The sequence below is a fragment of the Bubalus bubalis genome, chromosome 3, assembly GCF_019923935.1.
Source record: "Bubalus bubalis isolate 160015118507 breed Murrah chromosome 3, NDDB_SH_1, whole genome shotgun sequence".
Lineage (NCBI taxonomy): Eukaryota > Metazoa > Chordata > Mammalia > Artiodactyla > Bovidae > Bubalus > Bubalus bubalis.
In genome coordinates, this window is record NC_059159.1 from 48484018 (window position 1) to 48501332 (window position 17315).

A 17315-nucleotide genomic window follows, 5' to 3' on the forward strand; every position below is an offset into this window, starting at 1 on the left:
CAGCAAGAAAGGAAAACAAGTATTTGGTCTTCCAGTGTGACATTTTGATCCTTTATCCTGTCATCCAATATATCAGGCTTATTATATGGGGAAAATATGTCTTTTCCTTGCATGTAAAGCACTGAGATGATGGAGATTATTATTTCACTCTTCATGCTTTTTAATTTTCATGAAAGCCTTTGCTTAATGGTGTGGTTGGTAAACAAAAATTGTCAGAAAAGAACCTCATGCATGCTGCCATGTGATAGATAGGTGAACTAGATAATCCTTCATGGTTTGTCTTAATAACAACATATTATATCCATAACCATATTTACCAAGTGAACCATTGGTTTATTTAATCTTGGAATTTTTTGACCTGGTTACTAGATTATAGCTGAAGGTGATTTCTGTTTGTGGCATCATTAACTTTTACATAATAATGGGTACTGTCAGAAGTGTATTATTTGATTTAAAAAATCATATTCTCTAGAATTTAATCTTCTAGGTAAAATGCTGGGATAATCTTCAGACTACTCAAGTGATGTGGATATTAAAATCAATAGCTTCGGACTTCCCTGGTGGTCCAGTGGTTAAATGCCTCGCTTCCAATGCAAGGAACGTGGGTTCAATCCCTGGCCGGGAAACTTAAGATCCCACATGCCGTTACCACCTTAACTTTGCTTAAAGCTTTGTAGAAAGCACTTATATGTCATCTGATTTTATCCTCAAACTAAAGCTCATCTCTGAGGTGGATTAAATTATCTCTAGTTTTTAGTTGAGGAAATGGAACTTCACAGAGTTTATGTGCTTTCCCAAATCATGTTACAGTGAACTAGGGTTTCAGGGTCACACTTTCTTATTCTGACACTTAAGGGGAGTTAGACTATGAAGAAAGCTGAGCGCGAAAGAATTGATGCTTTTGAACTGTGGTGTTGGGGAAGACTCTTGAGAGTCTCTTGGTGCAAGGAGATCAAACCAGTCAATCCTAAAGGAAATCAGTCCAGAATATTCATTGCAGGGATTGATGTTGAAGCTGAAACTCCAATACTTTGGCCACCTGATGTGAAGAACTGACTCCTTGGAAAAGACCCTGATGCTGGGAAAGGTTGAAGGCAGGAGGAGCAGGGGAATGACAGAGGAAGAGATGGTTGGATGGCATCACCGACTCAATGAACATGAGTTTGAGCAAGCTCTGGGAGTTGGTGATGGACAGGGAAGCCTGGCGTGCTGCAGTCCGTGGGGTCACAAAGAGTTGGACACAGAGTCTGAACTGAACTGAACTGATCACTCCCTATCTGCCATACGCCCATAAAATTATTTGGCCTCGATTCTTCTTTCTGTTGCCTAATGTATGTTTCAAAATTAAAATTCACTGCTTTTTTTTTTTTGGCCACAAGGCATGCAGAATCTTAGTTCCCCAACAGGGATTAAACCCATGCCCCTTGCATTGGAAGTGTGAACTAACCATTGGACTGCCAGGGACGTCCCTAAACTTGACTGCTTTTATAGCTGTTTATTTGTCTTAGTTTTATTGATGGTTTGAGTACTATTGAAATTAATGTTTTAATAGTAAACCATGAGTGACTCTCTGCTAATGTGTGAATTGTTTTAATTCTGGGTTGCCCGACCACAAGGTAGTGGTTTAATAGTTGTTTTGAAAGCAGTTTACCTGTTTGTATATGACTAGGTAAAATGTTCAGGAACAGTTATGAATTAAGGTCTGTGAAGTGATTCAGAGAAATGGTTGTACTGTTCCTGACAAATCAAGGTCATATCTGCTTCTTTTCCCAGGTGGTGGCTAATGCTGTAGCAGCACTATCTGAAATCAGTGAGTCTCACCCCAACAGCAACTTACTCGATCTGAATCCACAGAACATTAATAAGCTACTGACAGCCCTGAATGAGTGCACCGAATGGGGCCAGATTTTCATCCTGGACTGCTTATCTAATTACAATCCTAAAGATGACCGGGAGGCTCAGAGGTCAGTCTGGTTTTCTGGGTAGCATCTAGGAGCCCTGCCTGGTTCAGTAAGTTCTGGTGTGTCTGTATTAGAATAAGGGTCTGTTATGTTAGGAATAAGGAAAACAGTGACTTATGGGATAGATATTGCTATCCCTGTGGTTTTTTCTCTAATTAGGAACATTTTAGGTAGCAGAGTAAGCCATGCGAAAATAGTTCTTACTAAGAGGAGATGTGTAGCTGTCATTTCTTTTCTGAGCAGCACACTTAAAACAGTCTGCAAAAATCACCCTTATCACCTTCTCACATCTCCCATACAGCAGTTCTTAGCCACTTGGCAAAGGTTTGTGAGTGCCTTTCATTGTAGTGACCATTCTCATTCTTTAAGATACTTAGTATGTAGCCTGATACGAGTTAGTGAGTTGCCTTATACCTGTAATTTAGCACTAGAGAAAGTGGATTGGAGCCTGCAGTATGTATGATGTCTTCCATTAGGTATGGAAATTACATATTTGGAGAACATTTGAAAGGCGCACCTGAATTGTTCTGCTTAGCTCTCTACCACCTCAGTATTGCAGGGTTTTTTTTGGCTAGCAGATACTGACTGCTAAATTTCATGTACATATACATACATTTTGGTGTACAGAATTGGAGTTATATCAATTTTTATTGAGCATTTTGTGCATATAGGCACTGTGATTCTGGCAAAGTAATTCTGAAGAAATGTTGGCTCATTTTAACTATGGTAGGTAGTAAGGAACCTTCCTTGCCTGGCTGAAGCTTGAGCTGCTATAATATAAATGTTCTTCATTTGTCTGGGAAATCATTCCTTCTGGATTTAACCAAAACTCACCCTGATAGTTTCTTTCCATCACTGAAAGTACAAATGTCTCCTGGAAAGAACTTTACATACAATTTTATTTTCTCTTGGTCATTGACGTCTCACACTTACTCACTCAGCAGATGTTTTTTTTGAGCCCATGCCGTGTGCCAGCCATTGTTCTAGGCTCTGAGAATACAGCACGGGACAGACTAAAATCATAGCTCTTATGGAAAATCTCTTCTGAGGCATAGAGCAGAAATATATATAATATGTGTATATAATCCAGTATATAATAGGTCAGATGATGATAAGTGCTAACAAGAAAAATAAAGTAAGGGAGAGATCTAAGAAATACTAGGTGGTTAGGGAAGGCCTCCTTGAGAAGATGGCATTTGTATAAAGACCTAAAGAAGGGCAGGAAGTCTGCTGAGTAGATATAGGAAGAAGGGAGAAAAACACAGCTTCACTTAATCTCGTATCCTTAACTGAGTCAGCTAGCCAACCATGTTGCCCAAGAGCTATCAAAATTAGGTTAATTTCTGGAGAACCCTCAACAGATAATTTAATATCCTATATTTTATGAGACATTTAAGTATAGGTGACTGGGAGGAGGAGAAGGGGATGAGGTTGGGTGAATATTGCAGTGGTATTGTTGTTAAAAAATCAAAAACCCTCTCCAAGATTTGGTTGTTGTTAACAACCAAAAACCCTCTTCAAGATTTCCTTATTATCCTGAAGACGGCAGGTTGGGTAGTTTTCCCTGTCAGTCCATCTCCTCCTGCATCTTATAATGAAACATCAGCTACAGTTGGTTGATATCTTTCATTGTGAAATAACTCTCAGAATGCTTAATTTGACTTCCTATAGGTTGAGGAGAAATGGGCTATGAGGCAGGGAGCCCTTACATAATATGGGGAGACAGAAAGAACTATAAAACAGGAAGGTAAATGGTGTGAGCTTCAAGTGTTTGGGGTATTGGCTATTTTCCTTCCAGTTTGAACGTCCCTATTGCTGGTTTCCTAAAGTCTTCTCGTATCCCTGCTCTGCCTGTAGTTTGCTGGGAATGAGGCGTCTGCAGTGATGAATCCCAAATTTACCTACGCATGGAGTTTTGACTTTTCTAACTGATTCTCTAATTTCTTGATACTTGGGCCATGAGACCTCTGACAGCATTACCTTATAGATTGGATTGAACACAGAAACTGTAATTTAAGATACTAATTTTCATTTTCTGCCCTCAGCATCTGTGAGCGGGTAACTCCCCGGTTATCTCATGCCAACTCAGCAGTGGTGCTTTCAGCAGTAAAAGTCCTAATGAAATTTTTAGAGTTGCTGCCCAAGGACTCTGACTACTACAGTATGCTGCTGAAGAAGTTGGCCCCTCCACTTGTCACTCTGCTGTCTGGGGAGCCAGAGGTGCAATACGTCGCCCTGAGGAACATCAACCTAATTGTTCAGAAAAGGTTGGGAAAAAAAGGAATTGATGATTAAAGTGTTTGTAATTTTGAATTAAGCTTAATGATATCAGTATTTAAAAGGACTGTGTTAAGCTTTGTTTAATGTGTAGAAATAAAAGTATTTTATGGTAGAGCAACTTTCCCAGGGTCAGGAGGCTGACAGTTGATTTTAGAGTGTTCCTACAGTGAATGAATACAGTGAATGCCTGATATTGCTTTATAATTTAGTTTCTTTTCTGAAGGACCTGTTAGTATGCTAGCTAGTATCTGTTTAATATGGTTCAGGCCATAGTTTAGATCAGGTTGTTCGTCCACTGATTCTTCTTGGCAGTATATACTTTACCCCTTAAAAAGCATAAAAATAGTCTGCTAAATGGGTCTGGTTAGAGGGATGTAGAGAAAGATTCTGAGTTTTTTTTTCCTGAGTGGGGTGTGTTGGATGGAGAGGATAGAAGCACAGGTTGGGTATTAATGCAGACTCAGAAAGATACATCAATATATACCTCACTTTCCTTACCTGTATTTCTGTTCATCACAGGCCTGAAATCTTGAAGCAGGAAATAAAAGTTTTCTTTGTGAAGTACAATGATCCCATCTATGTGAAACTAGAGAAGTTGGACATCATGATTCGTTTGGCATCCCAAGCCAACATTGCTCAGGTCAGACTTTAAGTAGATTCAAGTTAAGATCTAGTAATTTAGATCTTAAGAGCTGATCTTCAGAAATACCGAGACCTGAAAATTGTTGTCAGAGAATCCTTAATGGTTGTTCACTTCATGGATCTTTAACAGGTTCTGGCTGAACTGAAAGAGTATGCCACAGAGGTGGATGTTGACTTTGTGCGCAAAGCTGTGCGAGCCATTGGGCGGTGTGCCATCAAGGTGGAGGTGAGTGTTCCTTGGTAGTATAGAATTCTGGGTATTCTCTTTACTCTTTCCTTAAAATACATTTTTAAGTTTATCAGACTAATAAAGCACATTGTTAAAATATTCAGGAATTTTTAATGAAAAGCAGCTATCCCTGATCTCTTTCTTTCCTAAGGGAATCGTTTATAACTCTGTTCATAGTTACAGTTATTTTAATAACTTCCATATCTTTATTATTCTTACGCTTTTATTTATTGATTTGCCATTTGTAGACATTGTCTATTAACTTTTTCTGCTATGAGATAAATTAGTTCATATACTCCATCACTCCTATTTCTCCCCTTCTGTTCTCCCGTGTAGTTACATCATGAGGTTTTTGTTCCTATATTATCTTTGTAAGTTGAGATACCTTTATTTCTTGTTCTATCAACTAGAGTCTTACAAAACTTATTATGCATATTATGCCTATAAATAAGTAGAAACTACACAATACAAATGATTCTGTTTTCTTCCTTACAGAGACTTGGTTTTTTTCCTGAAGTTTATAATGGCCTTATTTTTTTTTAAATTTCATTATGTCTTCATTGCACTCCTATCTTCTTCCAGTTTTTCAAGCATAATATCAAGTTTATAAAACTTTTCCTTTGTTCTAGGCCCTTCTGTCTTCCAGTCCTCTGTCTTTGAAGTGCTTATTCCAGTCTGACTGGCTGCTTTCTTATTTTCTGCACAACCATTTTTCTATACAGCCTCCCTTCATTGCTCTTTCTTGTTGTCAGTACTTTTTCATAGCATTCTTTTTTTGTGGTTGCAATAGTTTCTTAAATCTCTGGGGATGTGAATTATAGTTTTGGTTTTGTTTCTACAGTTTGAATTTAATTATCTCGAATATTTTACAGTGATGGTTGCATGTCTGTATATGGTTTTTTCATTAAGATGCATAAGTTGGTGCTAGTAGTAAAGAACCAGTCTACCAATGCAGGAGATGTAAGAGACGCAGGTTTGATCCCTGAGTTGGGAAAATCCCCTGGAGGAGGCCATGGCAACCAACTCCAGTAGTCTTGCCTTGAGAATCCCATGGACAGAGGAGCCTGGTGGGCTACAGTCCAGAGTCGCACAGAGTCAGACATAACTGAAGTGACTTAGCACACACATACCATGTATATAGTAAACAGCTGCCCACTTACATTAAAAATGAGATAACAGGAAAGTTGTCAGGATTTCTGTGCATGTAGGTAGGGCTGTTGACTAGCAAGTTTCTGCTTTAGGACAGGGAGTTGATTGTAACTTGTTAAGTCCTCTGGAAGAGTGTCTCTGTGGTCTTAGAGGGCAGATTTTTTCTAGCTTGATTGAAATCTTCCCATAGATATTAAGGATTGCAACTTACATTACTCTGCTTCATCAGTCCTCCATTTATTTTTCCTCACTCAGAAATTTGTTGAAATTAATGATGGCTTCTGTTCACAGTGATATTGTAGATTCAGAGTTCCATATTTGTTCTTACTACTGGACTGTGTGCAATGCTTGGAGTCAGACCATATGATTTCACAAGGATAGTTCTAAAGTAATTTGTACAGTACAACCAGTGCTTCATAGGATCAGAAGGAAACAGATGCTGTGTCAGTGAAAAGTGTCTCTGAAAGCCAAGTTCCTAATTGGCCTTCCTTATTTTTATTTTTGTCAGTGCTATTTCATATAGTTACCACTGATAAGTCATTTAGTAGACTAGTTGTTATAACAAGAAGTTAATTCATCCTGGTTTCTACTCCTGGTTCTGCCAGTTCAGAGGCTTCAGGTATTTAATACACATGCTTCTGTCCCATCTGAGAAATCAAAAAGTCTGTTTATTGGATCTTGATGTGTTCTGTCTTTTTTTTTTTACCACCACACTTCACATACTTAACTTTTGTCTTTTTCTTTTCTCACTGAGCAGTAGCCGCCTACTTAGGGTACTAATATAGACAATTTTCAGAACTTTTCTGATGGCAGAAGAGTCATTTTGTGCTTTTCACTTCCTGAATGTCATTGCCTTATTAACCTCTCTGACATTGCTCTCTAAAAACTCTCATTCCAAAGTTAAGAGTTTTTTTTTTATCCCTGGAATTACTGGAAAGTGTTCTTAAAGCCTCTAGATTCTTAGAGGCTGTTAGTACTGTTTACTGTAACTAACGGGAGTTATCCATCATTTTCTGAAAGAGATGAGCTTCTGGTGGCCCTTAATTTCTTCCTTTGACTCAAGGTGCCCTGGTGGGAATATGAGAGTGTGTGAGGAATGAACTTCCTCTGGAAGCTTAAGATCAACCTTCAAGAATCCTGCCTTTTTGCTAGTGTTCCCTTATCTCAAGTTACTTGGATTTGCTTGAGAACTTTTCCTAGAACTGTTGCAATCATGCAAGTTATTAGTTGGAGAGTTGCCTAGTCCAGACACAGTTACTGGGGCAGGAGAGGTCATGACTGCTTGTTTTTAACTGGCCTATCTGTGGGACAAGGGCAAGAACCAGCAACACAATTGTAATAGACTTTCTCTGTAACTTACAAACTGAGCTGCTGCTTCCTCTCAGGGCACCTGACTGTTTTTTAATGTGTAGCTGGTTTCAAGGATATGACAGATGAGAAAAAAAGAATTTTGGTTTGGTGCTTAACTAAGAGAACAGGGCCTATTGTAAACTTTGGGTATTGTTAAGAGTTGGAATTTTCTTTTTTTTTAATCATGACTGTAGGTACAGATGTCTCTCTGTTGCTTTAAGTAGCCTGAGGTGAAAAAACTATAACTTTGTCATATTAAGTTGTTTAGGTTAGAGGTAAGCATAAGTTGTTGGGTTGATAAAGAGCACTGAAAAAGAAATCTCATAGTACTGTTTTTTTTTTAATGCTTTTTGTCTATACTTTTTTGTTTAATTGCCTTTTTAATAGATTTTACTCTATACCCGACCCTTCTCCCAGTTTTATTGAGGTATGATTGACAAATTGTAGCTGTATATATTTACAGTATACACTTGTTTCTTTAAGGAGAAAATAAATACTGGCCCTCCTTTTCTTATAAATAAAATAATTTTGTTTGAGAGAGATTTATTTATTTGTTTGATTTTGTTTGTGAGAGATTGTCACTAAGTCATTAAGACACCACCCTTATGGCAGAAAGCAAAGCACTAAAGAGCCTCTTGAAAGTGAAAGAGGAGAGTGAAAAAGTTGGCTTAAAACTCAACATTCAGAAAACTAAGATTATTGGATCTGGTCCCATTACTTCATGGCAGATAGATGGGGAAGCAATGGAAACAGTGACAGACTTTATTTTTGGGGCCCCATAATCACTGTAGATGGTAACTGCAGCCATGAAATTAAAAGACGCTTGCTCCTTGGAAGAAAAGCAATGACCAACCTAGACAGCATATTAAAAAGCAGAGAGATTACTTTGCCAACAAAAGTCCGTCTAGTCAGAAGTATGGTTTTTTCAGTAGTCATGTATGGATATGAGAGTTGGACTATAAAGAAAGCTGAGCGCCGAAGAATTGATGCTTTTGAACTGTGGTGTTGGAGAAGACTCTTGAGAGTCCCTTGGACTGCAAGGAGGTCCAACCAGTCCATCCTAAAGGAAATCATTCCTGAATATTCATTGGAAGGATTGATGCTGAAGTTGAAGCTCCAATACTTTGGCCACCTGATGTGAAGAACTGACTCCTTGGAAAAGACCCTGATGTTGGGAAAGATTGAAGGCAGGAGGAAAAGGGGATGACAGAGGATGAGATGGCTGGATGACATCACCTACTTTATGGACATGAGTTTGAGCAAGCTCCGGGAGTTGGTGATGGCCAGGGAAGCCCGCGCGTCCATGGGGTCACAAAGAGTCGGACGCGACTGAGTGACAACTGAACTGATCTGAAGTCGCTAAGTTGAGATTAAGGTGTTTCTCGCTTTCTTGTCTTTACTTTTGGCTTCAGTGGGTCTTTGTTGCTGTGTGTAGGCTTTCTCTAGTTGCAGCGAGTAGTGGCCACTCTGTATTTAGAGTACTCGGGCTTCCCGTTGCAGTGGCTTCTTTTGTTGTGGAGTACAAGCTCTAGGGCGTGCGAATCATTTCTGATTTGTGTAGGTCAAGATAAGATACTAACTCATGTCCTATACAAACAAAAAACATGTATTTATTCCATCAAATCATCAAATAATAGAAGTTAAAAGTAGAACAGTGCTTTCTCCTATGCCTATTCTTGCCTCCCAGAGGTGACGTGGACATAATTTTAAGTTCCCCTGAATCTCCAATTTTCTTGAAGAGATCGCTAGTCTTAAGCATTCTTTTGTTTTCCTCTGTTTGCATTGTTCATTTAAGGCCTTCTTATCTCTCCTTGCTATTCCCTGGAAGTCTGCTTTCAGTTGCATATATCTTTCCCTCTTTCCCTTGCCTTTTGCTTCACTTCTTTCCTCAGCTTGATGCATGGAAGTTCACACTTCCTTGTGAGTTCTGTCCGTTTTCTCTCAATAATATCTTCAGTGGCACACCCAGAAATTTATGGTTCACCTCAAAGTTATATAAAATTCACTATTATTTTCTACTTTAATGGGAATGGTTTGGTTAAAGATAAAGAGTATGGGGATCAGACACCAGAACATGTGATCCTTTCCTTACAGCTATGAATGTTGCCTTTTTTTTATCATATACCAAATTGTGTATGTCTGAATGCCTTTGTTTCTGGACTTACTTGTTATGTACAGTGACTGGATATTCACTTTTATTCCTTTGCCATACCGCTTTTTTTTTTTGGCTACATCAGCTCTTAGTTGTGACATGAAAGTGCAGTAGCTGTGGCACGCAGGCATAGTTGCCCTTTGGCACGTGGCATCTCAGTTCCCCCACCAGGGATTGAACCTGCATCCCCTGCATTGGAAAGCAGGTTCTTCAACTACTGGACCACCAGGGAAGTACCTGCCATACTGCTTTAATGGTAGTTTTTTATCAAAAGCAACAGAAGTGAGATGAGAATTTGCTTGAAAATTGCTATCCTAGACGTAAATATTTTTGAATGTTGATGCATCCTGGGAGATAGCCTTTATCTTTATTATAATATTAAAACTAAGGCTTAGTAAATGTTTGCTTTTTATCAAGTCCTATGCTGAGAGGTTTATTTGTACTGTCTAACTTGATAATTTAGCCCTTATGTGCTTTATAATTTATCATGACTTATATATTTTAAATTTCCTACTTCCTAGTCTTCCATTCCTTGGTGTTTACTACTTCTAATTTTTTTTCTTTTATTTCTTTCCAAATTCCCAACTGTTTTGCTCTTGTAATAATAGCACAGGAATTACTAGTTGAAAATATTAAGATGTAATTCAAAAATGGAAAAACTATATAGAAGAATACAGAATCATCATATATATGACCTTATATACATAACCTCAAGATGCAGTTTTGCTTTCATTATATTACTTGGAATATTCTGAAATTTTTAGGCATGCACTAAAGTAAAATTGATTTATGAGCTCTCATGTACCCACCATCTGTCTTTAATAAATATCAATACATTGCTGTTTCCAACTGATCTACTTCCTCTCCCTTCTCTTTCAAGGAAGTGCGTTACTGTTGTATTTTAATGCATATCTCAGATATGGTCTTACTAGAGTAGTCCAGTGTATATATTTAATAAGTCCTCTACAAAGTCCTATTGTACTCAACTAACACTAATTCTTAATCTCATTAAATATCCAGTCCATGTTCAATTTTCCATAACTGTCTAAATACAGTTGCCTTGTTCAAATCAAAATCTCAAAAGAACTGCACATTGAATTTGGTTAATATGAATCTTAAGTCTTTGCTTATTTATTTGGCTGCCATTTATTGAAGGAACTAGATGGATAGGCTTGTAGAATTTTCCAGAGTCTAGATTTGTCTGGTTGTATTTTAGTGGTGTTTATCTCATTCCTTCATCCCCTTTAGACAGTTAAATCTAGAGGTTTGGTAATATTTGTGTTCATTGTTTTGGGTAAGGACTCCTCTTATGTCATGCTGTGTACTTCCTGTTGCATCTTATCAGGAGGCATATAATGGAATTACCCATCATAGTATATAATATATGAAAAATCAGTCCTTGGATTTTAGGATCTCTCTTCTGCTACCTTTCTTCTTTTAAAAACTATGATTTATTGTTTGAATACATTAGTTTTGTCACTTGTATTCTTCCATATTCCTTTCATTAATAAAAGACTAATACATAGATTAAATTCTGTTTTATAGTTATGTTTTATATATGTTTTATGTTTTATAGCTATAGAAATATAGCCTATATTTCCATATAGGCTATGGAAAATTGTAATCTATCTAAGTCCATAAACATTCAGTTATATAGCCCAAAAGATGGCAAATTTTCCTTAGAGTTTTTTGAGTCACAGATAACTTTGAAAATGCAATGAAAACTGTGGACCCTTTTCCTGGGAAATATGCTTTTCTGCACAAATGAAATTTGGCAGTTTCATTTCAAGATGTTTAAAGATGCCCTCTGTCTTGCTCATTTATGAACTGCAGATAAAGACCTCCTACTTTGGTGTATTCTGTCATTCTTTCTCTTTCCTCATGCCTTGACTTATGCTTTCTTCTCATTTCTGTCATCCTGGCTATCCAAGATGATTTTGTTCACTTGAATTGACTCTTTTGTAATGAGTAAAATTTGAGGTGTATCTTGAACTTCTGTACATCTCCATCAGATAACCCTGTGTCTAATACAGTATGATCAGATTAAATGCCTCATCTTTTAATCTAGTTCAGTTGATGTACCTGGATGTTCTCTCCCCCTGCCCCCATTTTTTTTTGTTGAGGTTGTGTTATTTGGTAGATACCTGACTTCTCATTATGTTCTTCATTGTAGCAATCTGCAGAGCGCTGTGTGAGCACGTTGCTTGATCTCATCCAAACCAAAGTAAATTATGTGGTCCAAGAGGCGATTGTTGTCATCAGGGACATTTTCCGCAAATACCCCAACAAGTATGTCCAAATACTTCTGCCCCTCTTCCTCAGATCATTTAGGAAATGTTTAAATAAGGCACTTTGAGATTGGCTAGGTAAGAATTATTTGGTCATAATTAAATGCTTTATTAAAAATCAGAAACATGTAAGTTGGTGAGCACAAGGATTAAAATCTGATTTTTACTGTTTTATCACTTTTAGAAGAATTGAAGCTCTCTCTGAATACGCATTGTCGATTGGCATATTTTTAAAGTTAACCAGGTTCTTTGGTGATGAAGTTACTATTAAATAGGATACTCATGTCTGGGCATAATCCATTTTATGCTTCTTACCAAACGTAATTAATAAATGTGCACCCTTTTCACTCTCAGAAATATCTCAGTTTGAATAATATGGTTACCCTATTGTAAAATCCAGGAAGGTGACAGCTTCACTATTCACTTTGTATGTTACCTAGTACTTTTAGAAAATTATAGAACATGTAACGATAAATTATCAGGATTTTAGACCTTTTCTCAAGTATGGTAGCTGCTTCCATTAAGATATGCAAAATCTACATTTTCACTCCACAGAAAATTTTCATGTTGAGGTCTCTTAGTTTGTGAAACATATACTTTTTCAGATTTGCTTTTGAAGGCAAGCAATTAAAGAATCTGAAAGAGTGAAATAAGCAGGTTCAAGGGGGAGGGGATATATGTATAATTAAGACAGATTTGCATTGTTGTATGGCAGAAATCACAACACTGTAATGCAGTTACCCTCCAATTAAAAAAAAAAAAAGAGCAGATCATAATAAGCATCCTAAATGTCATTTTAGGATATCATAGAGATATCATAGGATATCATAGAGATAGATTGTGCTGAGGCTTCTGACTAATCTTTAAAGATTATATGAAATGAAGTGACTTACAATCAAGTTAGTTTAGTGGTAGACTCAAAATTAGAAGAAATATTTTAACAAGGTAGTGGTTTATTAAGTGTTTTATATATATGTATTTTTTAATTCTAGAAGTGGTATTTTTGGAAAAAGGATATGCTTTTACCACTCTCAGGAAAGAGGGGCTGGGTTTCTAAATTTCTTGATTAAGTGTGGCTACCTTGTCCATGGTTTTGCTTTTAGCCTTCATTGTTAAATACAGTTCTCAGTTTTGCCCTCAGTAACCATAGTCCATTTTGTTACATCAGATACGAAAGTATCATTGCCACACTGTGTGAGAACTTAGATTCTCTGGATGAGCCAGACGCTCGAGCAGCTATGATTTGGATTGTGGGAGAGTATGCTGAAAGAATTGACAATGCTGATGAGTTACTAGAGAGCTTCCTGGAGGGTTTTCATGATGAAAGCACCCAAGTAAGTTCTCTTCTATACCTTATGAAATAGATGTTTGGGGGAGGATTTCAGGAAAGGTAAAGGTTAGGCAGTTTTGTGTGTCTGAACTTATATATATATGTATATATATAGTATGTAGTGTATATAGAGTGTGTATATGTGTGGTGTATATATATGTGTGCATATGTTCATTTTTCTCCGAAAAGGGGTGAGCGTTTTCACTTGTGCTGACTTCTGTTGGAACAAGCCTGTTCAGCTTACACTAGTGGTTCTCAAACTTTCATGAGCTGTAGAAGCACCTAAGCACTGGTCTTTAACCTCTGTTAAAGCTGCAGGTTGCTGAAACCCACACTAGAGTTTCTGACTCAGTAGGCCTGAGATGGTTCATTTTTACAAGGTTTAAGTTGGTGATGCTTCTGCTGCTGCTGCTGTTCCAGAACCATGCTTTGACAACTACTGGCTTAGAGAGAGAGTTAATTATAATTTTCTGTCACCTAAAGATGATTCCCCATTACTGTTAGTAATGGTTGTGGCTCGGTTACAGCTGGAGTTTTTGTCGGCATGAAGGCTGGCATGTGCATTTTGAAGTGCATTTTGAAAAGAATCTTCCTTCCCACCTTCTATTTGTCCTCTACCAAAATTGAGATACCTTGAGAGACCTTTTGAGTCAAAGGCCCAGAGAAGCAGATAAATTATTAAACCTTTTCCCCCTGGTGTTCATACTCACTGCAAATTGAAGTTCATATATGTATTCTATCATAGTAATTTTAATAGGCCCTGACAAGGAATACATACAAGACAGTAATTCCATGGTTCAGCAAGCTACTCTTAATTGACTGTGATCTGGCATAGTTCTATGGTCTTGGCTCTTGCCTCAGTATCATAAATGATTCTCCAATGATTGTAGCTTTCAGTGGAAGTAAATAATAAGGAATTTGGTCAGGAGCCAGTTTTATTGCCATCAGCATGTTATAGCATGTACTTTAAGAAATATAGATAATTATCTGAGTCAGAAACAAACAGGCAGTTTTTGATGCCAAAAATACAATTTGGAGATAGGAGTCTAGTGAGTTTTTCAGTTGATGAAAACCTCTGACTGCTATTGTTGATATTGGTGGAGTTTTCAACCTTTGTCTCTTAATAAAAACCAGAAAGGCCTTGTAGTAAGTCAGTCATGTTTGGGGAAACACCGCTTTGGAATTGATGGTGTGGAATAATGCAGATACCTTTCACTTTATCTATTAAATTTGTTTAGGTGCAGCTCACTCTGCTCACTGCCATAGTGAAGCTGTTTCTCAAGAAACCGTCAGAAACACAGGAGCTGGTACAGCAGGTCTTGAGTTTGGCAACACAGGTAAGAAATCTGGAAAAAGCATGGAGTTGATTTGTCTTGTTTTTAATATTTGGAAATTGTAAAACTTCTCCCAAGAAGGTTCATTTGGGGAGGTTTTGAATGTAAAGAGTACAGTCTTTAGATTCTGTTAAAAAAAATTCCGAACAGTGCTTCTTTTACATATTCTGCTGAATTAGAACTGGTTGTGTGGCTTTTAAATGAGTTGACTGACTTCTGTTTTAAAGGTAATTGGTGAAAATTGAACTTAGAATAGACTCTTTAGTGTGAATGAAGGGCATGCCTCTCTGAAAGTGACATTGAGTCTCACAGGGACTTAATTTCAGCTTTCAAATGGAAGTACCCTGTAGAGATGGTAGATGATTTGACAAAGATATGTGTGCTGTTCTGCCTTCTAGATGGGTTGCTTTCTCTTAAAGTAATTTTAAAGTGCTAAAGCTACTTCCTTAATTATAAAATATTTTTGGTCTTCGTAGGGAGGGTTCTTATTTCAGGAATGTGGCCCCAAGCTGGATACATAGAAATCAAAGTAATTACTTTTTTGATGTGAGTAGTATAATGATAATCAATCCATCATGATCCAGTGATGTTCTTAATTGAATTTGAGAACAGGCTGACTTTAGCAGACTGTTCAGATACTCAATTTACCATTTCCTCTTTCATCTCTTTACAGTTGTATATTTCAAAATTTGAAACTCTTTTATAGTACTTTGCCTAGTTCTGAGGTGTCATCTTTCTTTATATTTTTATTTTTTACTTTTTGTTCTGGTGAGCTTTATTTCATATCAAAAACAAGCACAGTTGGAGGATTAGATATGGTAAATATTGTAATTAGTACAGTTGAGGTATATACCTAGTATACTCCTTGAATCCCAGTTCTCAATTGAGACCACAAATGTGAACCTAGAGTAGTTGCCAGTACATTATCTGTTAAGTGATCAAAGCACATAATTTACTACATGTTAAACGCAAAGTTCTTCTTTCCTCTGACAGTATTTCATTTTAGAAATGCCAGGAATCCATTATAAGGACAAGAAGTTTGATGGATAGATAAGGCATTTGAATACTTAATGGAATACTGTAAAGCAGACAGCACTACCAAATATGTTGTTTTTAGAATATACTACACAACTCTGAAAAAAATACAGCCAAGAAAACAGCTAGAGTCAGAGGCTACTTTCTGGCACTTGATTCAAATACAGATGTTTTACAGTCGGTGAACTCAAACATGAAGGCCTGAAACTAAAAATTAAGATAATTTTCTTATCTGATTATTGATTCATGTAAACATTATTGAGAATTATTTGCTTGATTATCTTTTAATGGAGCAGTTGACCAACAGTGGATGGGAAATAGATGGGGAAACAGTGTCAAACTTTATTTTTTGGGGCTCCAAAATCACTGCAGATGGTGACTGCAGCCATGAAATTAAAAGATGCTTACTCCTTGGAAGAAAAGTTTTGACCAACCTAGATAGCATATTGAAAAGCAGAGGTGTTACTTTGCCAAAAAAGGTCCGTCTAGTCAAGGCTATGGTTTTTCCTGTGGTCATGTATGGATGTGAGAGTTGGACTGTGAAGAAAGCTGAGTGCCGAAGAATTGATGCTGTTGAACTGTGATGTTGGAGAAGACTCTTGAGAGTCCCTTGGACTGCAAGGAGATCCAACCAGTCCATTCTAAAGGAGATCAGCCCTGGGTGTTCTTTGGAAGGAATGATGCTAAAGCTGAAACTCCAGTACTTTGGCCAACTCATGTGAAGAGTTGACTCGTTGGAAAAGACTCTGATGCTGGGAGGGATTGGGGGCAGGAGGAGAAGGGGATGATAGAGGATGAGATGGCTGGTTGGCATCACCGACTCGATGGACCTGAGTTTGAGTGAACTCCGGGAGATGGTGATGGACAGGGAGGCCTGGTGTGCTGCGATTCATGGGGTCACAAAGAGTCGGACACGACTGAGCGACTAAACTGAACTGACCAACAGTAGTTGAGCTAAAGGATGTTGTAAAATTCATTTCCCAGAAAACGAAGGTGTCATTTCGCAGGTGTCTTGTCCCACCCCTTGTACCTCAGTTTTCTTCGTTTCTCCAACAAATAATGAGCGTGCTGTTTTCCCAAGTCTCTAAGCTTTCACTTGACCCCATTACAGTTTGAAGAAGCATTCATTCACATGGAGCCAAGGGCAGGCCATGGCTCACCACCTGTCCATGAAAAGTGGATGGGAGGTTGTCCATCACTGATCAGGCATGTCTTGGTACAAAGGGCAGAAATTGGTCATCTTTTGAATCAAAGCAGTTAGGTTGGACACAGGAAGTTATTTTCACCTTAATCTATAATAGGTCATCTACAGGGGGCCATTTTGAATAGAAATTGCCACTTCTTAATCATGTAGGGCTTATTACAGACACTGCAGGGTGACTGCCATTAAATTAGTGATGTGTTTGACTTCATCTTAGGGCCTTGAAGCTCATTTCTGCCTTTTGTTACAGGCTTTGGAGCCTCTCTGCTTTGTGCAAAAGAAAGAGCTTTATATAAATTAACCAAATCCAAAGATGTCTGGCGTTTATTCTAGATGGTAAAATAGTAAACTTGACATTAACAAT

General features: G+C 37.7%; 1 protein-coding gene across 4 annotated transcripts in view; it reads left to right on the plus strand.

Moving 5' to 3' along the window:
- The window catches only part of AP2B1 (adaptor related protein complex 2 subunit beta 1), a 108815-nt gene that overhangs the window by 27502 nt on the left and 63998 nt on the right, over positions 1–17315 (plus strand). For all 4 annotated transcript variants that reach the window (XM_006056221.3, XM_025281093.2, XM_006056223.3 and 1 more), the window contains exons 6-12: positions 1774–1964; positions 4007–4228; positions 4761–4881; positions 5014–5109; positions 11937–12052; positions 13220–13385; positions 14620–14718. In XM_006056221.3, coding sequence (XP_006056283.1) covers positions 1774–1964; positions 4007–4228; positions 4761–4881; positions 5014–5109; positions 11937–12052; positions 13220–13385; positions 14620–14718 — 1011 coding nt within the window. The remainder of the gene's footprint in view (positions 1–1773; positions 1965–4006; positions 4229–4760; positions 4882–5013; positions 5110–11936; positions 12053–13219; positions 13386–14619; positions 14719–17315) is intronic.